We start from the raw sequence: 19,427 nt of genomic DNA, 5'->3' as shown, positions 1-19,427 counted from the left end.
AAAAAAGTTGCATGGTGTGAGTGACACATTGGGCAACAGGTGGGGTGTAATCAAGGGTGTGTTGACAAAAGTCATGTGTGTTGCAGGTACTGAAATGGAAATTTGTGGAATGGAAAAAATGTAGCACTACTTGACTTGACATAAGAAAGACATGAGGAAATCCTAACAACTACTATATAATTATAACTATTTATTAATTCAACATTCAAACAACAAACAAACTACTTGCTAATTAGAAACTAGTATTCACATTTAATGCAGTGTTAGAAAACCCTGTGTGTGTCCCATATGTGCTTCTCGCTTTTGCAGCAAGCTGTTCCTATTTTGCTGTACTTTTTTTATTTTGGGGGGGGGGGGGGGGGTTGTAGGACTTGTTGATCAGGGCTAGGTTCAGATTGAAAGGAATCATAAAAGGACTTCCTCAAAATTGTTCTTTATATGACTGTATATGTTGTTAGTAAAACAATAACAACATATACAGTCATATAAAGAACAATTTTGAGGAAGTCCTTTTATGATTATCAGTTATCAGTAATCCTTTTATCATTACTCAGTTTCAAGATGACCTAAAACATAATTTTCCATAATTGACACACACTGCTGGATCTTAAATACATCTCAAGTTTATTTATAAATCACATTTCAAACAACAGTAGACCAAGGTGCTGTACATTAGGAGGCAGCATGATTATCATCGAATTCGAAATAAACAAATTAATCACAGTTAAAAATGCAAACAGTAAAGTAATATGTTGAGCAGGACTGTCACGATGAGTAACAGTGGCGAATGCGGATCCAAATGCAGTTAAATCCTTTAAATAGACAAACCAGGAAACAAGAAACAAGCAGGCAAAAACAGGGCAGAACACTGAGCAGGGGACAGGGGACATAGCACATACTAACAACGACTCACACCAGGGACATGAACAAACAGTAGATATAGGGGACAAGAACCAATCACAAGACGGAGGCAATCACAGACTAAGACAAAACACCTGGGGAAGAGAATGAGTGCAGTTAATGTCCATGGTAACAAATAGGTGGGCAGGGTCAACAATTAACAGCAGGGAATGACAGCAGGCAGAAACAAGGGAAAACACAGACTCGTTACGACAAACTGTGATTAGGATTTTTTAACAGATCTGGAATGAAAAATTGCCTGTAGATTTAAAACCGTAGATTTAGTCAAGTCAAGAAGCTTTTATTGTCATTTCAACCATATCTAGCTGACACAGTACATAATAAAATGAAAATGTTTCTCCAGTACCCTGGTGCTACATACAACAAAAACAGATAGCTAACTAATAGATTTAATAGATAAACCAGACCGAACTTTGAGGTGGAGGCTATTCCAAAGTGTAGGTCAATAGAACAGGTCACATTTGACACAGAACAACCTTAATGTACAAAAAATTGCTTCACCTGTACAAAATATATACATATGTTTGCACATTTTGGGTCACATTAACAAAGGCCATCAAATTTCAGGATAAAAAATGCTTTAGTTGAATTGGTTGTATGGCACGTTGCAAAACAGGTAAACATTTCTATAAGATTTCACCATCAAGTTATCAAAAAAATGTATGAGCCCATGTCCCTGAGCTGCCAAAACGACACTGCTGAGCCACTGAACAAAGTCCTTAATCTGAGTTATATTCTGTTTCACTTGTAGGTTCACACATAAATAATCCATATGAAATAGAACAAGGCATCTAATAAAGACTTAAAACACGTAATATCTGTTGGTGAATAAGAAGGCTTTACATGTAGTTGGATATCACATTAGAACCAGGTTCCCCAGGCAAAAGCCTTCTTAATAGATACCCCAGCAACCTCTAGAAACAAAATAAGAGAAATTAGAGAACTGTAAAAGTAAAATACAATACTGATGTAGTTTTACAGCATGCCTAGAATCACTCACATAAACCAGCTTCTTGTTTTCCTCTGCATTCTGAAATGTCTTAAAAATGCTCTCCACATTGGTTTTGTTGATGATTGCTAAACCTGCAACTATTAAAACATGACAGCAATAAAGTTTATAGCAGAAATTGTCTAGAATTCAGAAAAAAAAAACTGGCACCACTTACACTTGGAAGTAATGATCTGCATCGCTTTCTGCTTGATCTCATTCTTGTTGTCACTGTTTTGAGTTAGCGGCTGTGGTACAACTTGGTCAGGCCATATGCTCTCACAAAGGCTTTCGATGTAGGTGGCAATCTGAGCTTCTGAAGGATTCAGATTTTTCAAAAAAGCATTCATTTTCCTAAAAAGCAAAAAGTAAACAGCAGTTTGAGATGTGGGAGCAAAAATATACACTGGTTTTGAAAGTTTTTCACTTTTTTTGGGGTTAAAGTAAATCACTTTCAATTAGCATTTACCAAGTGTCACTAGTAATTGTAAAAGGTTTCAACAACAAAGTTATTAACTCAATATGAATTTATGTTGGGTTAATTTCTTAACTATGAAAAGTGGGTAAAGCTAACATCCTTTGTGAAGTTTAATTTAATCAACAAAAACTAATATATAACCACAGCAATTGAATTAAATAACTATTTTTATAAAGAGAAACGGGAACATATTCAGAACTTACTTATTTATCACTGCTGTAAATGGTGTTACAACAGCCTTCATGATTTTAAAGGTGTATGAATTTCCTGAAGAAGGAACATTTTATTCAAATCAATATTTTGTTGTTAAACCATCTTGAAAGAGGATAACATAGTATTTGTACAAATCATTACACCATGTATGTACTCAACAGGCGAATAGATTATATCTATAATAACTGGCCCATTACCCTAGTATGCATTGCTCAGCCCACCTTTACCATGTCCATCAATGGAAATGGACCACTATATGAACAATGACTAGAATCAGATGCAGAAGCAGCATTAAACACCTCACTATCTCTGATGCCAACAGCAGTCCTGTAGAAACTGACCACTAATAAAGACTCTGAGCTACATTTTCCAGTGCAGGGTCTGGGGGCCTACAGGGTCTGTGAAGTATTGCCATGAGGTCAAAATGACATACAATCTGTAAAATTACTGATTTCTTATAGTTATTACCCTGTTTGTTCAGTCTTTTAGGCTTAATCCAGCCCTTAATAAACCAAAAACTAGTAAGTCTTAAATTTCACTTGAACCTAAATACGAGTGTAATATTTTTGACAAAAATGTTTCCTGTGTGGGGAAAATTGAGATTTAAAAGAATAAAAAAAAGTATTATTGTGTGCATTTAAATAATGCTGAAGAAATAAATCTGTAATTAATGGATCTGTGGCTTAATGGACTTATTTCACAGTTAAAAGGGTTGCAGTGTTTAAGTAGCCCTAGGTTAGAAGTGGATTGTGCATGGAAAAAGATGAGATATATTCTTCTATCTGTTGGGATAACAAGATGAACATGTTTAACAAACTAACCAGTAATAGAACACAATAGAAAATATGTAGTCAGTATTTATAGGTATGTATAGTTTTTATAATAATTCATAAACTATATTTAAAACAAGATTAAAATCAAATTTGTTGTGACAGCTCAGAAATCAGATTATAATGCCATTACTTTACTAAATTAACCTCTGACTGTACATGCAAATAGTTTTGGGTTATATGGCAGCCTAATAGATGCACCCAAATGCTGCTTATCACTAATGATTTGTACAGGGTGCTTATGTTAAATTATACTGTTTAAAAAAACATTTATTATAAACCTACCAGAGATTTCCTTCAGTAAATCAAATATCACTTTATTGGCTATAGGTTGTTCCATAGAGAAGGACATTTGCTTATCTCCTGATGGCTGGCTTGGCGACTCTTCTTCAAGATGAGGGTCTTCCTCCTTCTTTTCAGGTATGTCTGTTTCTGGTGATTTTCTGTGTGGCAGATTTTCTGCCTGGCTTACATTGCCAGTACATTTGCAGTCTGAAAGAGTATCACTGGAGGAATGGATCGAATGATCCTCGTCACTTTCAGACGGACTGCAAGCTGCATGTTTCACTTTATTTTCGAATTTAAGGTATTTTGTCCTTGCGGCAAACTGTGCTATATTTACACTGACATCTTCAAGTTTAATAGGATGTGCAGTGTGGTCTGTGTTTTGTTGTTCACCCATGCATGTAGGCATCCAATCAGATGTGGTCAAGTGTCCTCCGTCTGCCTTTAATGACTCATCATCAGTTGCTTTGTGTGGTCTCTCTGCACACAATTCATGTTGAGGTGTGGCCTTGGATTTACTGCATTCAGACATGACTTCCTGTTCCTTCTCGTCCCCTTTAAGGTTACAAATCTAGGAAATTAAGAGAGACTTATCAGTGGCAAAACAATGAAGGCCAGAAATTATTGTTTGGAATAACTTAATACTTATAGAACTTTTAACACTGACAGTCATTAATTAATATTGAATATTGGGTATTAGGTCACTAGTAGTGGTAGCAGCTGTTTTAACTGCAATAATATGCAATGAATCATTAATTCAGTAGCTGCTTTATCCTGGTCAAGGTCGTGGTGAATCCAGAGCTGATCCAGGGTACAGACAAGTGAAAGGAATGCCATCACAGTTCACCATGCACACACAGATTCACATCAGAAGTTACTTCTGATAGACAACACAATTACTCAAAGTTTTTGAGAGGTAAAATCAGAGAATCTAGAGGAACCCCAGGCAGACAGAGAAGAGCATGCAATTCTTTTTTAATTTAACTGGCGACCTTGGAGATGTGAGCTTTCAATGCTGACTGGTGTACTATCATGTCACCCTATGCCAGGGGTGGTTCTAGACCTTTTTTAGGGTGGCTTCAGCCCCCTGTCTGTGATCTCAGCCACCCTAAAACTATAAGTATTATTTTTACTTTCAAAAATAAACAATAAAAATTACGTTAAAATGTAGGACATATCGTTGATGGGAAAGAAAATTATTTATCAGTTTGATCCAAGAGCGATTTTTTTTACTCTGCTTTTATGCCGCGTGCGTTGTAGTCTTTTAAAAGTGCGTCATCAGCTGTCTGCTTTATTAGAACGGAGAAGCACAGAGTCAGTCAGAGCTGGAGGCGTTTATCTATAACATTAATCGGCGGAAAGCCACAAAGACGGCAACCAAAAGCAGTGAAATTTCACTATTCTTATTACCAGAGTTGATAGCAAACAATCCGTTCAATACTAAATAAAAATAACATTTATTGATTTGGTCTTTGTCTTGTGAATATTTTTTATTAATGACTGCATTCATTGGACACATTGTTTGTAGAGAATGCACACATACATGAACTGATTTGATTCAAGACTGGCATCATTACATCATGCATAATATTTTGGTGTCCACTTTTGCCATTTTAAATAATACCATAACTTTTGCCTTACTATGTAGTCTATAGTCTTACTATGTACTATGTATAATATATAATATAAAACTCTTCTTGTTTTAAATTCTCACTGAGGGCTAAAACCCCTAAAGATGAAATCCTAGAACCACCCCTGCCCTATGCAATATATTTTAGCAATTTTTCTAAGATTTGTTAAATGTGTCTATAACCAGAGTAGGCCTGCTCAGTGACAAGCAATGGCAGAGGCAAAGAGAAAACTTTCCAGGAGAAGAGGTGAGAAGTCATGGCTAACAATAAGATCAGCATTGGTGTTTTGAATTTTATTGAATAGTTTTTGAAAGAATTACAGTTAACTTTGTTTTAAGAGTTTTACACTACTGCTATTAACATGTAGTTAAACATGAATCAGCTTTAAAGCCAACTAATAGCATAACAATATAATAAGTGTGGATTTGTTTTTTTGAGTACACAGTCAAATACACAAAGGTAGGAGTAGATCTTTTCCAACTATTTTGTTTTCTGTATAGTGTATATTTTACAATGGAGGTGCAAGGGATGAGCAATATTATTTCACCTGATCAAAATAAATCACGGCTACAATCTGTGGACTAGTCAATCAGCTGTCCTTTTTGGTCCATCTTTACCTCATCATCATCTTGGCCAAGAGTGAGAAAGGATGCAATCTCCCCCAAAAGAAACCACACCCCTCGATCATGCTCTTCTTCATGCTGCATCCAGTCAATTGGACCAAGGAACTTGAATACAAGCTCGGAGTTGCCAAACTCTGTATTCGCCACCAGATCCTAAAGAGGCAGTTGTGATAAATATATGTTTGTTTAATAGATATTTTTCTTTACATAGCACCATCAAATAAAGGTTATAGCTTACTTGCAAGGATTTTTCCAAAATTTCTCTCGCTTCTTCCTTATTCCACTCTGTTTTTGGTTTCTCCATCATAGTCATTAAGGAAAGCAAGTGTCCTATTTTCTGAAAAGTTATTCAGTCGTTCAAGATGAGTATCAACTGATAAAACTCCCAAATGTGAAAGAGAATGACTATATTATAAACCGGATCCATTTCTCACCTTGCATTGATCATAAAACTGTATAATCTCTGACTGGTTCCTTTTCACATCCCAGTGGAGGTTCTCAGGATTGTTGCTTTCCTCCAAGTGAAATGTGAAACACAACTCATCTCCTTCCATCTGGACCTATAGGAGGATAAAGCAAACAATTAATGTTTAACTAACTAAAAAGCCATATGCCATTTCTGCTCAGGATTGTTGAGTAAATGAATGAAAATATACCAGATGATATCAACAACCAGATGATGGTACAGTACAATGGTACAACTATTCCCTGATCACATACCCACAGCATCAACCAGCCACACTCTAAAAAATGATTCATGGGGTTAGTTTGTAAAACTTAAAATAAACAATATTTTCAAGTTTATTATTTAAGTTTGTAATATGTACTTGTATTGGTGAGTTGATAACTCATTTTAATAAGTCTTTCAAAATTAAAATAAAGAATACTGTCTTATTGGACTCACACTTTTACCTTTTAGTAACAACAGAAAAATATTAAGTTAGTGAAACTTGTATATCTTGAGCATCCTTTAAAAGTTGAGTAAAGGTGGAATTTGCCCGGACGTGTTTTGCTGCCAGAGAAGGACTACTAGGAGCCGGAGAAACAGGAGAATCGAGGCTATATAGGTAGGTTAATATTTTTGCTTTGTTTTACATTTACAGCATTTGGCAGACGCCCTTATCCAGAGCAACGTACATAAGTGCTTAAATCTCTAACATTGAATACATTAATGCTGGTTCACTAGGTTACATACTTAAGATACCATGAGTTTAAAACATTTGTTCAAAGTTACAATGAAAAAGCGTCAAAGGTTTTTTTTTTAAATGCAAAAAGAAGTGTTAGTTGAAGTGTTTCCTGAATAAGCCGCTTGAAAAAAGCCAGTGACTCAGCTGTCCGGACCTCTAGGGGAAATTCATTCCACCACCTTGGTGCCAGAACAGAGATGAGTCTTGTAGTATACTTGCCTCTTACCCTGAGAGATGGTGGAACCAGTCAAGCAGTGCTGGTAGATCGGAGGTTGCGGGGTGCAGTGCGAGGAATGATGAGGGCTTTGAGGTAAGAGGGAGCTGGTCCATTTTTGGCTTTGTAGGCCAGCATCAGTGTTTTGAATCGGATGCGTGCAGCTACTGGAAGCCAGTGGAGGGATCGCAGCAGTAGGGTGGTATGCGAGAACTTTGGCAGGTTGAAAACAGCATTTTGGATCATTTGCAGAGGACGGATTGCGTTCATAGGTAGACCTGCCAGCAGTGCATTGCAGTAATCCAGTCTAGAAATGACAAGAGACTGAACAAGTACCTGAGCAGCCTGTGTGGATAAAAATGGCCGAATCCTTCTAATGTTGTAGAGAAGAAACCGACATGAGCGAGTCACATTAGCAACATGAGAGGAAAAGGACAGTTGATTGTCCATGGTTACCCCAAGGTTGCGAGCTGTGGCTGAAGGGGAGATCAGATCGTTGTGCAGGGATATAGCAAGATCATGACCTGGGGATGAATCACCTGGGATGAACAGCAGTTCAGTTTTGCTAGGATTGAGCTTTAACTGATGAGCAGTCATCCATGATGAAATTTCTGTCAGACATGCTGAGATCCGGTCAGAAGCTGTGGCATCTGAGGGTGGGAAAGAGAAGATAAGTTGTGTACCATCGGCATAGCAGTGGTAAGAGAATCCATGTGATGAAATTACTTCACCAAGAGAGTGAGTATACAGGGAGAAAAGAAGAGGACCAAGTACTGAGCCCTGTGGGACGCCAGTGGAGAGTCTGCGTGGAGCAGATGTCACTCACCTGATATGAGTGTCCTTCCAGGTAGGAAGCAAACCATTCCCAAGCTGATCCGCAAATCCCAAGACTCTTGAGGGAGGATAAGAGAGTCTTGTGGTTGACCGTATCAAACGCTGCTGAAAGGTCAAGGAGGATAAGGATGGATGACAGTTTGGCTGATCTAGCAGCATGTAGCTTCTCAGAGACATCCAAAAGGGCTGTCTCTGTAGAGTGAGCTGCTTTAAAGCCAGACTGGTTGGGATCTTGGAGGTTGTTCTGTGAGAGATAGACAGACAGTTGATTATAGACAATGCGTTCAAGAATTTTTGAAAGAAATGAGAAAAGTGATACCGGTCTGTAGTTACTGATGTCTGATGGATCCAGAGCAGGTTTCTTTAGGATGGGAATAACCCTTGCTCTCTTGAAAGTAGTTGGTACTTGACCAGATGCTATGGATCTATTGACGATAGTGGAAATGAAGGGCAAAAGGTCTTGCGAGATGGTCTGGAGAATAGTGGTAGGGAGCGGATCCAATGGGCAGGTGGTAGGATTGCAGGACTGGATGAGTTGTAAAATCTCTTCTGCTGCCACAGTTGAGAAATGTGACAACGAAGGTGTAGGGGAATGCATACTCTGAGATGTAAGTGCAGTCGGGGCTGAAGTGAAGGTCCGGCAGATTTCCTCAATCTTCTCCTGGTAGAAAGAAGCAAAGTCTTCTGCAGTCAGGGAGGATGAAGAAGGCGGAGCCGGAGGGTTGAGTAGAGAAGAGATGATGTTGTGGAATTTCCGAGGGTCATGTGAGGAAGCTTCAAGCTTTTCCTTGTAGAAGGAAGTCTTGGCAGAAGTCACATCTGAGGAGAACTTGACAAGAAGTTTTCGGTAAAAATCAAGATCTGCATCAAGTTGTGATTTCTTCCACTTTCTCTCTGATGATCTTAGCTCTCTTCGATTGTTGCGCAGCACATCTGAAAGCCAAGGAGCAGAACAAGAAGTTTTCTTGGGTTTAGTGAACATAGGGCAGAGGAAGTCCATAGTTGAGGAAAGAGATGAGAGGAAAGTACCTGTGGCTGAGTCCAAGGCTAGTGAGGAAAAAGACTCAGGATCAGGAAGGGAAGAAAGAGTGCAAGAAGCTACAGATGAAGGGGAGACAGAGTGAAGGTTGTAGCGGGAAAGAGTGAGGGGCTGAGAGGTAGTTTTAGGTAGGATAGGTAGAGTGATGGTGAAGGATACCAGGTGATGATCAGAGACGTGTAGAGGGGTAGCAGTCACGTCTGTAGCTGGAGAAGGACGGGTGAAAACCAGGTCCAGGACATTGCCTCCCTTGTGTGTGGGGATGTAGCTGTTGAGTGTGAGGGTGAATGAGTCGAGAAGAGACAGGAGGGAAGAAGAATGTAGCTCGTCAGATGGGAGGTTGAAGTCACCAAGCACTGTCAGGGGGGAGCTATCGGAAGGGAAAGCGCTAAGCAGTGAGTCCATTTCTTCTAGGAAGTCTCCTAGGGGACCAGGAGGGCGGTAGACAACAATGATAACAAGGTTGATTTGAGAGGTAACTGAAATGGCATGGAATTCAAAAGAAGAGATGATTAAATGAGAGAAGAGGAGAGGTGTAAAGCACCATTTCTTTGACAACAATAAACCTGTACCACCACCCCTGCCTGTTTCTCATGGTGAGTGAGAGAAAGCATAGGCAGAGGATAAAGCAGCTGGTGTAGCAGTGTACTGTGGGGATATCCAGGTTTCTGTTAGCGCAAGGAAATCAAAGGAGTAATGGGAAGTTAAAGCAGAGATAAAATCAGCTTTCTTTACAGCAGACTGACAATTCCAGAGCCCATCTACCACCACTGTTTGAGACACACAACAGAGGAGGGTAGATGAGGTTACTGGGATTGTGACCTCTGCTCTGTGGAGCAGAGAGCGTTTTAATCTCAGCAGTTACCAACTGTATGCACAAAAAATCGTTGACTTAAGTAAAGTTGTCCCCAGATTCACAGATTCGAGTTTCCCGAGTCAATAACTCCTGAGCTAAACGCTATAGCACCTCTTTTCTCTTGTAGTAATGTAGAGAGGCGGCTACAACAGCGGTTTACTCAAAATCAGCTTTCCTCCACGGTGGACAAAATGCATATAAACCTAAATATGAAACAAAATGAATGCGGCCAACTTTACTTAAGTAAATTTTTGTTGTCACACACTAAACTGAAAAGACAGTTTGACCTAAGCTAATTCATCGATTCTAAAATTAATAGACGTTTAGCTATCTAGTGTGTTCAAAGTAGGCTTTATGTTTTGTTTTACAGTGGCAGCTAAAGGATGTTAATTGATATCGAACATGTTTAGTGTCGTCCGAATTTAAAGTTTACACCGGGTTGATTAAGACTTACATACATACATACACACACACACACACACACACACACACACACACACACACACATACACATATATACATACATACATATACATACCTACAAACACACACATACATACATACATACATACATACATAAACCTGTAACAAGTTAAATAGTTAAATAATAAGTTAATTTAAGCACAATACCTAACATAATGTGTGTGCACGCCATTTTTATCTGCTGTGCTGACGCTTACGTTTTCACAGTTGATCCATCTTGTAACCTTGTAAACCTTGAGCTTTTTGTAAATTTGCCATTACAACATTTGAGTTTTTATTTTTCTTTCATATACAATCTGCAGCATTATGTTTGATGGTTAGGCAGCTGACACATTTCTTTAAGTTTGCAATTTTTCATGTGTAGTAAGTTTTAACTCCTAAGATTTAACTCCTGTGTCCATTAATGTCCTGCTGTTCCTTTCCTTGACTTAAAACACTGACATTGATTTTGATCTACTTAGGATGATGAGGTGCCACAAATTTTGACCCAGCCAATGCCAGTATTATTATTGAGGGAACGGAAGTCCTGCAAGACCTGGATGTATGTAAGCATTTTAGCTTTTATACATTCACATGATATGGATTTTTGATATCAAGAATTCAGTTTTCAATACTTAAAATGTAAATATTAAGAGTGTGATTTCTAGTAGTAACCATATTTTTGATATCAGGAATTACATTTTACACTAGTAAAAATAATAATAAAAAAAATAATAAAAATAATATTGCATATTCACTAGTGAATATTGTAAGAGCCAAGTCAAATTATAAATAGTATTTGATATTTGAAAATGGATAAAATTTAATATTTGAAAATGGATAAAAAGGAATCTGAGGGAGGCGGTTTAAGTGGGGCCTAATGCAGCTTATAAAATGAATAATAGTAATCTATAACTAATTGAATATAACTAATAGTTTTCTATAACTTACAGGTGCTATGCTGAAATTTGTTAGTAGAGGAGATGATGTCAAGTGTGTATGTGTGGCAAATGGTTTACATGGCTCACGGGTCAGGTATCAGGGCCCCTTAGCAGAATTTTGCTTAGGGCCCCAGGGAGGTCAGGATCGGCTCTGAATGGGGTAGATAGCATATATAAAATCTGACTTACATTAATGACAGTAACTGCCCAAAATCCAACCCTCCACATCTCATAGGAGAGCTTAAATTCCATCCTATCCTCCTCTAGAGACCACGCAGAACTATCCGAATTATCGTCAGCCTAAAAAGAAAAAAAAACAGGCAATGACTCATGAGCAGCCCTATAATATAATTATATATATATATACACACACACACACACATGTGAAAAAGTGTCGGCCCCTTCCTGATTTTTTTAGTTTTTTGCATGTTTGTCATACTTTAATGTTGCAGATCATCAAACAAATCTAAATATTAGTCAAAGATAGCAAAAGTAAACAGTAAAAAATAATAAGTACACATATACACATATATTTGTATTTTTGTTTAATATTAAGGTAATATTTGTTTCCCTCACACTTTCACAGATGGAGCCTTCGTTGCTGTTGGTACCTTCGTTCACTATTACTGCAGCCCTGCGGTGTGACACGGGTCTCTCTTTTACTTTTTTCTCTTTCCTCTTTAATTTTGTTTTTATTTGATTGAAAATGTTATGAATGCTTTTTTTCTTTTTGCCTGTATGACAAATAAAAGAAGAGTGTGTACAGACATTACTAAAATCAATGTAAATTAATTTCTTATCACATAGGCATAGTCTACTTGATTTGTATGGGTAAATCAACAAGACAACACAAATTTTATAAAGTGTGTATGGACCAAATTTTTTAAATGATAGCAACACCTTTTGTTTTGGCTTTGTGTTCTTCAGATTGATGTTCCTCAGTTTCACCGTGCAGCCTGAGAAATAGAAATCAACTATTGAACCTAGATTAACAGAAACACAATACTTACTCTGCTTGTTCCCAAATGTCATCATGAAACTTACACATCAGTGCTCTCACTCAGCTCTGAAGAAGAAATGGCCCTATCTGGGTCAGGAGTTTCCATAATCATGGTTTCCGGGGGTTTTTGGTCCAGCTGTGAAACAATTAGGTGGTTCAAGTTGTCTGGGTCAGAGAGCAATGTCACAAATTCCAGAACTAAAAAGGAACAAAGGTTGAACAGCAATATGTAATTAAAATATCACAACATTTATTTAATAATCTCACAGATACCATTCATTCTATCACTGTTACAGTGAAAATATACCATGTGCAGAAAAACTAGGGTCGTGAATGTGTTTTATTTTCTATTGCTAAATTCACAGAGGTCTATGCAGACCAAACTGTGAATTATTTTCATTGATTTTATACAAAATGAAAGAACTCATCATTCATACTCCACCACCTGGAAAACACTATACTACATAGACACACACACACAATAATTAGAATATCATCCTAAAGTTGATTTATTTCACTAATTCCATTCAACAAGTGAAGCTTGTATATTATATTCATTCATTACACACAGACTGATATATATCAAATGTTTATTTCTTTTAATTTTGATGATTATAACCGACAACCAAGGAAAATCCCAAATTCAGTATCTCAGAAAATTACTTAAGACCATTACAAAGAAAGAATTTTTAGAAATCTGGGCCAACTGAAAAGTATGAACATGAAAAGTATGAGCACGTACAGCACTCAATACTGTTAGGGATCCTTTTGCCTGAATTACTGCAGCAACGTGGCGTAGCATGGAGTCGATCAGTCTGTGGCACTGCTCAGGTGTTATAATAGCCCAGGTTGCTCTGATAGTGGCCTTCAGCTCTTCTGCATTATTGGGTCTGGCAGATCACATCTTCCTCTTCACAATACCCCATAGATTTTCTCTCATCATTGAACATAACTTTGGACCACTCAGCAACAGTCCAGTCCTTTTTGTCTTTAGCCCAGATGAGATGCTTCTGACGCTGTCTGTTGTTCAAGAGTGGCTTGACACAAGGAATGCGTCAGCTGAAATCCATGTCTTGCATACGTCTGTGCGTATTTTGGTGGTTCTTGAAGCACTGACTCCAGCTGCAGTCCACTCTTTGTGAATCTCCTGCACATCTTTGAATAGGATTTGTTTCACAATCCTCTCCAGGGTGCAGTTATCCCTATTGCTGATACACTTTTTTCTACCACATCTTTTCCTTCCCTTCACCTCTCTATTAATGTGCTTGGACACAGAGCTCTGTGAACAGCCAGACTCTTTTGCAATGACCTTTTGTGTCTTGCCCTCCTTGTGCAAGGTGTCAATGGTCGTCTGTTGGACAACTGTCAAGTGCGCAGTCTTCCCCATGATTGTGTAGCCTACAGAACTAGACTGAAAAAACATTTAAAGGCCTTTGCAGGTGTTTTGAGTCAATTAGCTGATTAGAGTGTGGCACCAGCTGTCTTCAATATTGAACCTTTTCACAATATTCTAACTTTCTGAGATACTGAATTTGGGATTTTCCTTAGTTGTCAGTTATAACCTTCAAAATTAAAAGGAATAAACATTTGATATATATCAGTCTGTGTGTAATGAATGAATATAATATACAAGTTTAACTTTTTGAATGGAATTAGTGAAATAAATCAACTTTTTGTTGATATTCTAATTATATGACCAGCACCTGTATATCTACAGCACACTTTACAAAAGATAGCACACTGCATTTCTGCTTCATTTGATTTCAATACATATACTTTCCTTCTGTCAATAATATTTTATTTAAAATTTATTCAAACTCAACAAAGAAATAAAAAGTTCATCATTATGTAACGCTCTCTGTTAGAGGTTTTAAGGTCCATGAGTTACAAGTGACAATGTATGCTTTCTGACTGAAAATTGTCTTATTGTGTTTGCTTTTGATCTTAGTATTTCAACCTAATAGTAAACACTGCTAATAGACGAAAAGGCAAATGTATTTAATATGACTAACGTTTTAACCATTTAACATACTATACACAAAAACACAACAACCATTTATAATAAAACATTAGAATGCTAACTATCCACTATATCATTGAAGCACATTCAGGACATGTGTTACACCAAAGCCAAAATGTTTAAATAGCTCTACCCTATTTGCTTAAAACCTAAGAAATGGATAGTATTGACGATTATTAATAAAAAGATTGTGCCTTTATAATGGTAAAATATTGTATTGCTTCAGTGTTCGGCTGATCATGAACTGCACTGAATGATTTATATGTACTATGCATCGGGGAAAAAACGCTGTGCCCTACTTCTTTCAGATTATTTTTAAATGTGAGTGAACACTTCCACTAATGTATTTGAGAAAGCCACCAGCAATGTAAGTGAAAACAAGCTGTTAATTTTTCATTGCCAAGCTGGTAAAAAAGTATTGGAACACAAAGAACAGGCAAAGGAAATCACACTAACCTTTCAAAGCCAGAATTTCTTGGAAGGCACAGTAGTAGACATTTGGTTCCCAGAGATGTTTTGGCAAAAGATTGCGTATGATGGCTCTACAAAAGCCCCTAATTTCAGCAATCTCTTCAGCCTTAGAACTAAATGCCATGGACCTGAGCAAGTCATAAACACAAAAAGTACAAAAAGTGATCTTATTTTATTGGTCTGCATCCATGGTTAGTCCATAAAAGTTCATTTTAAAGAAACAGTGAAGCAATGCCATTCTGCACGGTTGTAACACTAAGCTGCAACAAACACTAACCGAGCAGGAAGTAAAAATAGTGCCATGCATACAAAATAAGGAATTGCAATATAAATATGTGCTAATGCACACCATGTAATTTGTACTACAGTTTGAGCCACAGGGGCAAACTAAATAGGTGTTTGCTTACCCTTCTGGCTGCTTTGTGTTGTGAAGGTGCTTGGTGAGGATCTGAATGCAGCCAAGAGCAGTGACTGAGAGATCCATGTCTTTGGCCTTGTAAATGATCTCATCCATGACCAAGTTGAATTCAGTGAGCAATGCTAGATGTAGAGTCTGACTGTCTCCGATTTCTGGAATAGTGCTCCATGGCAGGACCAGGTGAGTGTAGGCACGCTTAAACACTGCAATATACACATCGTCACAATGGTGCTTATTTTTTTTTATTTTTTTTTACCTTACTGAACAACTGTAATTGCACTGTATATTATATTGTAAATGTTAATGGATTACTCGATTACTTTTGATGAGTGGTGATCATTACAACTGTAAAATGATAGGGATGACTCTGTCTATGACTCACAGATAAAGTGAAAATTAGAACTTACTGTGCTGAAGTGACCGTTGGATATTTGGATACTGTGACTGCGGAGATGCTTTCTGTACAACCCGGACTGCTGAGTCTGGTGCATCACTGCCAACTATATGGCCGGTCTCACTTTTTTGCTGTAGCTAGGTAAATAAATCACTTATCAGACACTGATTGGCAATTACAGTTTTTTAATCGGTCCTAAAATTAAACTTGAGGTAAAAGTATCCTGAAGAGAAAAGATATTCTTGTAGAATCTGTGAGATCTTGGGTTATGTCGCTGCAGTGGTGTAGTCTACGTGATACGCGGGTATACGCCGTATACCCACTAGGAAAGGCCAAGGATTTCCGTATACCCACTTAAAAAGCGTGAGGATACGTAACAATATCGTTTTGTGACAGAACTTTCATTCATAGATTCACCCCGTCTGTGTTGCGAACACAGACTGTGGTTGCGATTGCGAATCTAACATTTTTGGACCATTGGGGCTTCCATGGCTGATCTGATCTGACGTCACCTTCCAAGGAGGAAAATCAGTTGCTTGGCGGTGTTTTTTTTTGGCGCAAATTTGAAATTAACTAACTAATGTAAAAGAAGATATGAAACGAAAGCAGACTCAAACTACACTCTTTGTGTGTTTTCGGAAGCCTGCGCCTAAAGCTACAGCAGCTTCGGGTGACATTTCACCCACAGCCCGAGTGTATTTGGAAAGTTTTGTAAACTACGAGTTCATAATATTCTGCAATGAAAGAGTGTTGGTGATAAAACTGCAAAAATGTTTATTGTTCACTCTTAAATGTACATTGAAAATTGACAGCTGATAAAACCTGTGCTCCAGGTCCCATATTCATATAACATTTAAGGCTAAATGTAGCTCTTAAAGGTATAGGTCACCCAAAAATTAAAACCGTCATTTTTCTAATTATCATCTTTTGTGTTAAACAGAAGAAAGAACTCGTACAGTTTTGGAACAAATTGAGGGTGAGGAAATAACACAATTTTAATTTTTGGGTGAACTATACCTTTAAGAGCTACATTTAGCCTTAGATGTTATGAATATGGGACCTGGAACACAGGTTTTATCAGCTGACTGTCTTTTGTTGCTTATAATAAATTGGAATGTTGATAACACATAAGCAGTCTTTAATAATGCTCTCAATTACATGTAGACGCATATTTTATGCATTAGTGAGTGTGGTGGTGCCTATGGGGTGTGGGTGCGTATGAGGCGGGGGGGGGGGAACAAGTACATAAAACTAGACTACACCACTGTCACGGTATGATTTTTATATTACATTACCTATATATGTGGTATAATTATTTTTTTTAATAACTTCTACTATTGAACCATATAAACAGTTGTTAAACAAACGAAAGTTCTTTTTAAAACCAAAACAATCAATTGAAATTCATTTGTAGGTGAGATGTTGAGGTCTACAGATGTATCATCAATTTAAAAAAAACTAGTGAACTTTAAACCTTTAAAGGAACTGCTGAAGAGTTCTTCTTTTCAACCAAGAAAGAGGATCTTTATCGTTTTGGTCTCTTCAGTTTCTATCTTTTCATTAATATAATCTTCTGATAATGTATAATGAAGCTTTCCCTGAACCCACGCATGCGCACTGTGGAGACAATAATGTTTATAATAATAATAATTATTATAGTAATAACAACAACAACGCGCATTGTGGAAGAGTCACATAATGAGGTTTATAATAACAATAACAACAAAACAACGCTTTATATGTCGTTGACTGTTATTTTCTTGGCTTATCATCCTGGTATCCTTTATGGTCATTCTGAACTTAGACATATAGGAGATATATAGAAGAAAAACATATACCTGAGATATAATAGCTCGATCAGAGTCACATTCCGTTTGAGTGCCACTTTCACAAACTTTGTTATTGCCTTCAGGTAGAAAAATGATAAGAAAACACAGAGCACCGCAGCACAACTGGATCAAAAATTGTCCCAACTCTGAAAAATACCAAAAGAAACCTAAAAATACAGTGAATATATGACTCCAAAGATACATTTCCAGCTTTTCTTTTTTCGCTTCAGATAAAGGCGTCTGTTTCAGACTTAACTCCGTCTATATACTGGCACTTCCGGATAAATGTAATGCCAAAGCACTAAAGGCGCAAGGATGCCGGAGTTGTGGCTGCAGCTCCGTTAATGACCACGAGGTGGAAACGTTACAACAAAGCGGACGTTTCTGATGTAACCCACTTGTTAATACACCAAGGTGACCTGGTTGTTTTACTATGGAAATGAAATTTCTGCCCTGTAGTCAGAATGGCTTGGGCAGACATTATAGGATGTAAACTGTATTGACAAATAAGTAGCACAAATAATAGTTGATGACAAAATTGAGAGAGATATGAAGATAAACTCGAAAACAGTAGAAGACATAAATCACTAACTAAGCATAAAGAAACAGAAATGCAGATTAGATTTCACAACAAAATTATGCAAAAACTATGAGTGAGCGACGGATTTTTGGGTACCGTGTCTGCTGAGATGCTTTTTGTACAGTCTGGACTGCTGTGCCTGGTTCGTCACTGCTAACTATATGGCCAGTCACACTATTTTCTTTAGCTAGATAAATAAGTCACTTATAGATTAGCAATTAGTTTTTTGATCAGTCCTAAAATTAAGCTTAAGATTTCTATGTCACGTCACTGTATGATTTTTATATATTACACTATAGATGTGGTAGAATTATTTTTTATAACTTCTACTCTATTGAACAGTATAAACATTTGTTAAACAAACAAAATGAAAACCCCCAAAACAAGAAAGATGCATGAGAAAGCTTAAGAAATGAACAATAGTAGTTTGATGCTACTGGCTTGATGCACCACTGAGTTGTTAAAACTAGATGTGTTAAAGTATCAAAAATTCTGATTTGTCTCCATCTTTTGAACTCAAATCCAAAAGGCTTTAACATACAGAAAAAAGAAATAAATAAAAAATCCTTACAATTACAATATTCAAATTCAGAGAATGTATTTTTAAAAATGTGCTTTGTGAAAATGTTAGCTTATGATTGAAACACTTGTTTCCTGGGCTATGAAAAAAACAACCTTTGACCAGCACAAGACCAGTAATGTGTCCTTTCACCTTGCAGTAATGCATTTCAGTGAATCATGAGAAGATTCCATATCAGCCCCTAATCAAGTTAAACCTTTGTTCCTTTTTCATTTAAACTTAGACAAATCACCCGTGTACCTCAAAGGCAAGTTGTGGTGTTGAGTCAACATGCAAAACATTTTACTGTGCTGTGTACACACTGAAATGTTAGAGAAGCCCAGAATAAGCAAGAACGACCTACAGAAGATTTACAGGGCATATAATACAGGAAATGTAGAGAACTGTCTGTGATGGTAAGCTACCTGGGGCCAAAATGCAGAGCCATAGCAGTAGATTTTTTCTATTGGTATAAATGATTCAAGAAGCACTAAAAGATCATGTCCCTCACAGCTGTTCTTGGCCAGGATCCACAGATAAGACTGGAAGACAGCCCAGGAATTTTAAACTCTAAAAATACAACATGTATTTCTGTGCCTCTAGAGACATTAAATCAGTCAGGCAATTGAACCAAAAGTGGAGGAACAGATTTCC

At 37.3% G+C, this 19,427-nt stretch overlaps 1 protein-coding gene across 1 annotated transcript; it reads right to left on the bottom strand.

The window, feature by feature from the left end:
• Positions 1–601: 601 nt before the first annotated feature.
• si:rp71-46j2.7 lies at positions 602–17,980 on the bottom strand. Its single transcript, XM_027136045.2, has 16 exons — positions 17,644–17,980; positions 15,819–15,942; positions 15,401–15,614; positions 14,979–15,121; positions 12,547–12,700; positions 12,403–12,458; positions 12,079–12,236; positions 11,692–11,802; positions 6,404–6,529; positions 6,208–6,306; positions 5,964–6,122; positions 3,716–4,286; positions 2,591–2,654; positions 2,088–2,263; positions 1,922–2,010; positions 602–1,835 (listed from the first exon to the last, which is right to left on the bottom strand). Exons 1-16 carry the CDS (start codon positions 17,836–17,838, stop codon positions 1,761–1,763), a joined length of 2,514 nt encoding a protein of 837 aa, XP_026991846.2. The 5' UTR covers positions 17,839–17,980; the 3' UTR covers positions 602–1,760.
• Between the last annotated feature and the right edge of the window lie 1,447 nt (positions 17,981–19,427).

This window comes from Tachysurus fulvidraco, chromosome 17 (assembly GCF_022655615.1).
Source record: "Tachysurus fulvidraco isolate hzauxx_2018 chromosome 17, HZAU_PFXX_2.0, whole genome shotgun sequence".
Lineage (NCBI taxonomy): Eukaryota > Metazoa > Chordata > Actinopteri > Siluriformes > Bagridae > Tachysurus > Tachysurus fulvidraco.
Note: the sequence above shows the minus strand (reverse complement) of the source record. Positions and strands in the feature narration are given on the sequence as shown.

Coding starts and splice junctions, on each gene's coding strand:
- si:rp71-46j2.7 (XM_027136045.2), bottom strand. CDS start 17,838: ATGTATCTTTGGAGTCATATATTCACTGTATTTTTAGGTTTCTTTTGG. Junction 12,237..12,402: donor ACACAAAGCCAAAACAAAAG/GTGTTGCTATCA, acceptor TTTGTCATACAG/GCAAAAAGAAAAAAAGCATT. Junction 4,287..5,963: donor TTGGCCAAGATGATGATGAG/GTAAAGATGGAC, acceptor TTAATTTCCTAG/ATTTGTAACCTTAAAGGGGA.